The sequence below is a fragment of the Cornus florida genome, unplaced genomic scaffold (assembly GCF_030987335.1).
Source record: "Cornus florida cultivar Cherokee Brave unplaced genomic scaffold, ASM3098733v1 CherokeeBrave_3.0.0_Hap2_Chr04, whole genome shotgun sequence".
Lineage (NCBI taxonomy): Eukaryota > Viridiplantae > Streptophyta > Magnoliopsida > Cornales > Cornaceae > Cornus > Cornus florida.
Window position 1 is genome coordinate 40,565,299 of NW_026775574.1, and position 4,805 is coordinate 40,570,103.

The 4,805-nt window shown below is 31.7% G+C and overlaps 1 protein-coding gene across 1 annotated transcript; it reads right to left on the reverse strand.

Annotated features, from left to right (window-relative positions):
- Nucleotides 1–2,967: 2,967 nt before the first annotated feature.
- On the reverse strand, nt 2,968–3,336 carry LOC132304924 (mevalonate kinase-like). The gene has a single exon (XM_059802623.1). It carries the CDS (start codon nt 3,334–3,336, stop codon nt 2,968–2,970), a length of 369 nt encoding a protein of 122 aa, XP_059658606.1.
- Nucleotides 3,337–4,805: the final 1,469 nt, after the last annotated feature.

Here is a 4,805-nt window from a genome sequence, read left to right on the forward strand (position 1 = left end):
TCCTCAAAGGAAGTTGTCAATCCACACAAAAGAGTCTCAGAAGCCAATTCTGAGCACTCGAGATGACATTAAACGACGAGAAACAAATCTCAGAAAAGAGAATTAAACGGAAAAAATTTATCCGTAAAATTTCAGGAAAAAGGAAAGGGAGTCAAATGACCTGGTCGTTACATCAGATGACCTAACTATCACAAATTTAATAAAATAAAATAGTTAAATATATAACAACACTCACCTTGTTCCTGTTCCAGTCCCACCATCTCCAACCCCATACTTGTGTAATATTGCTTTTTAAGAGATCAAGGACAACAAGATCCCCAGAGCGAAACTCAGATTGAAAAGTTTTCAAAGGGCATCATTTCCATTGTAGCCACTTCAACTCAGCAGGTAGTAATTTAAAATTTCCAACCAATTTCACATGATTAATCTGAAGAAGCCTCAGGTGAAGCATAGATTTAAAAGCTTTAGTGCAGAGTATCACATCTTTCTCCTCCTCTGCTGCCCCATGGCCAAAATATTTCTTGTATATTTCCTTCAAGTACGAATATACAGATGCCAAACCAGGCTTTGTTTAAAATTTTGCCTAACAGATTTGTTCAGAACTTAAATCATGCTTCTTCTCAACGTCTAGGGTGATCCATTGAATGTTTCTTGTTCCCTAAGATTAGTCAAATGAAGACATCTAGTGCATGTTGTCTCAATTAATCAAGGTCTGTAATTCTTATTTTGCAAAGTGAATCCTATTTGGTGAAATTTTTTATGATCTTTTTTATTATTTTATGAATTTTAGTTATAAATATTTGTGAAGATAATGACTGAAACAAGATCTCCATTTACAGGATTTAAAAGACTAATTGGTAAAATTGGGTTGAACTTGAGTCTTAAATGGGAAATAATATGATGTTGCTTATAGTTTTTATGCAATCTCAGTTTCTTGGAAATACTATAGTATATTATATCTATTTATAAATTAGTTCATTTTTCTCCCTATGTCTTCTTACTATACGTGTGGTTGGTCATTCCAAGTGGTTGTCACTGTCTATGGATTAATTTGGTTTTTTTTATCTTATGAGTACTAATTGTTTAACTTCTTTTTGATATGATATGTTTTTCTCATATTTGTCTCTTTTACTCATAGGTTTTAAGTGCATGATGAATTTGGTTTTTTCATCTTATGAGTACTAGTCTTGGTGAATGAAGAACATAGGAATGAAGAAAATCTTAATGAATATAGAGATTTAATGAATGAAGATAGGAATGAGAATCAAAATGAAAAAAAATGTGAATGAACTTGAAGATTTAGTAAATGAAGAATATATGAATGAGAATGATAATCTTCCTTTAAACATTAATGATCTAGGAAATTGGAAAGATATTGATAAAAAAATGGTTTATTAATTATGCTAATGTCATATTAATTATGGTAACGCTAATGTCAAGTAATATGGTGCTACTCAGGATAATCAATGGATAAAGGCTGGATGCACCTTAATGATAGGTTATTTTAACTTTAAATAACCTTACTCATAGACATTGTTCTTGTCATTTTTGTGATAATAAAAAATATTTTTATTAATTTTCAACTGTAGAGCTTCAGATGAGTATAAAGCTGGAGCACAACGTTTTGTTAATTGGGCTAAACTGAATACGGGGAATTGAGAAAGCATTTTATACCCTTGTATCCGTTGTAAAAATTCAATATATCAACGCTTCGATAAGGTGTATGAGCATATTGTGATAAAAGGAATGAATTTTAAGTACACTGTATGGGTCTTACATGGAGAGAATCAGAGTGCAACTTTACAAAATGATGGTGTGGAAATATCTAAGATGTATGAGATGTTTAGAGATGCATATAATTTTAATGGTGAAGAAAATGCTCATACAGAGCTATTGCATTTTCATGGGACAAAATCAATTGTCGCGAAGGGTGTGATTGATTCAGTGGATCCAGATTCTCTCATAGGTTCTGCTCCACTTGGCTCTAACTATTGGAGAGTGTGGATCACTAATCTCATTGATTCTAGTGTGCCCTTATATAGGCCTAAAATTCGTGGCTTTGATTTGAAAGACGCATATGTTACAGGATTTTCAATTGCATGGCCTATCAAGTACATCAAAATTTGTAAGTGACGCATTTCTTTTATGATTACACATTTTTAATGCTTTTTATACTCATGCTCAGGGGGGTCACATGCCTTTAAGTAACCAATTTTGTGGTGTATAGGGGGTCACGTGCCTTAAGTGACCATTTTTTTTTTAATTAGTGTCCATCAAAATCAACACTTTAGTAGTTTAGTGGGTTTGAATATTTAATAAAGTCAAAGCACAGTTTGTTACCTTTTCATATTTGATAGATAAAATTCAGGAGAAAAACATGAAGATAGCACAAGCGTAGTACAAAAAATTAATATATTCCTCCAAGTTATTTAAAAAGAAATTCAATTTTCTTATTTTTCCCTTATAGCATTGCAGAGCATGTCTGGGAAAGAATTCTGCCCCTAAAGCCAACCCCCTCTGCTAAAGCACTTCAAATTAGATGTCCATGGATTTCCTATCAGCTCAAATCACCAAATTTCTGCAAGTCCTATTTTATCCAAACCTTACTGCAATAACATATTGATCTACAGCACTAATTAGGGGGAAAAAAAATTATAGAGTCCTATTCTATATGTTAGTTTAGTAACATAGATTATGATGTTATTTTTAAAGATAAAATGAGGAAGGGTGAAAATTCTAGTAAAGGAATAATTTGCAGTTCACATAATCATTATATTTAACATGTAACGTAAGGTGGACCTAAATAATTTAAAAGCATGCCACTTAACCAGAATCACAAGATATTCAAAATATGGAAGATAGAATTATTAAAAAAAATATATATAGAATGAAGGCACAGTTAAAAATTAGAATAATGAAATGGATACGGGTCGGTAATAATGTCAAAACACAACCTCCACCACTAGCTCATGTCAGCTTGGTAACTAATTTGTATTTCAACGTTGTTCGAAGCACAGTTTCTATTGAAGAATGGCTGACCCCCATACATTGAAGCAACCCTTGGTTCATTTCCATTAATTCTTCTAATTTCTCTTCCTTCTTAGTTATAGCAATGTCATGAAGAACAGGAGACTGGATAATAGTAGCTAGTTCATTGCTAATAGAATCAATAGCAGTAAATACAGCTGTTATAGCTTTTGGATGCCTGAGAGTCCTCTCTGAAACACCAGTAACTAATGCCTTTGTATTCCTCCCAACTTTGGTGTTAGTTATGAGCATTTTGAGTGGCATATTGGACTTGATCCGTGTTAAATCACCTGGCCTGAACTTGATCATATTACCTTTTATATGGAATTTCATTACTTGTATATATATTTGAATTCTGAAGCCTACTTGCATTAATAAGCTTTAAAAAAAAAGTATCAACAAATCATGTTCATAAGCTATTTCTCAGCCAATTAAGTCAGGTCAGGTCAGCTTCTCAAGAATCCAATTCTCTAGTTTCAGATATTAGCTTCTTATTTTAACACAAAATGTAGTGCTCCTTCATTGAAACTCTTACTGAATCTTATTAAATTTTCCACAATCTGATCAACTGCTCTCCCAATTTCCTTTTGGGATAAAATGACTATCATCTTCTCTTGTGATTTTGCATACTTTATCAAATATTGTATGAGTCCAATTTCAGATTCCTCTTTTGTAATCTCAATCTTTGATATATTCATAAAAAGTAGAAATTCAAGATCTTGAGATTCCCAGTAGTCTAAATTAGATACTGGTGCTGTTGATTTGTGTGTTAATTGAATGTAGTCTATGCAGCTCACACTCAACGTCTTCAGATTAGGCAATCTTCCCAAAAAGAAGGCCAGTGTAGGAATTTTATGTTGTCTTTTATAACCACCTTGTATATCCAAGTTTTCCACATAAATCATATAGGGTAGGCCATCTTTTTTAAATGGCTCCTTAAGCATCCAATTCTCTAATTTCAGAGATTTGACTCGGCTAACAAATGGAAGAAGCTGAAATACTAAACTTTCATAATTTGGACTTGATTCAAAAGTACTTATACATGTTAATACTTGCTTTGGGATTATTTCCTTGACACACTGAACTTGCTTTACTTGAGTTAAGACCATGTCAATACTTGCTTTGCTTGAATTAAGACGAAGAGTTGATCTTTCAAAGTACCTTTATTATAATGTTTGCTTTGCTTGGTTTAATTTTGGTAACTTTACAACTTACTTTACATTACTTCTCTTACGTTAACTATCTTTGTAGGTCAAAGTTAGGACTGCAGGTTGCGGGTGCAGTTACTTTTTTTGTTGCCACTATATTTTTTGTATGGTTTATGAAGAAGAAGTTACAAGAAGATATGAAGAATTTTTAATTATTTTGGTTAAGTAAAATATATAAAGTGTGGATCATGTACTTATTTCAAATTTGTATATGGTTAATTTTTATATAAAACAATGATTTAGAATTGGTTATATATATATATATGAGTTATAAATTATTTTTGTTATAACGCTATTTTTTATTTATTTAGGGTTTTATAAGGCTAGTAGTAGTTTTTTTTTTTTTCTTTTTTTTTTTTTTTTTTTTCTTTTTTTTTTTTTTTTTAAAAGAAAAGAAAAAGGGCTAAACTATTATTTAAAAAAAAAATTATATAACACTTTCTACCACGGTTATGGACCGTGGTAGAAAGTATACTTTTCTACTACAGTTTCTAACCGTGGTAGAAAATAAACTTTCTACCATGGTGCCAAACCGTGGTAGAAAAAAAGACTTTCAACCACGGTGGGGAA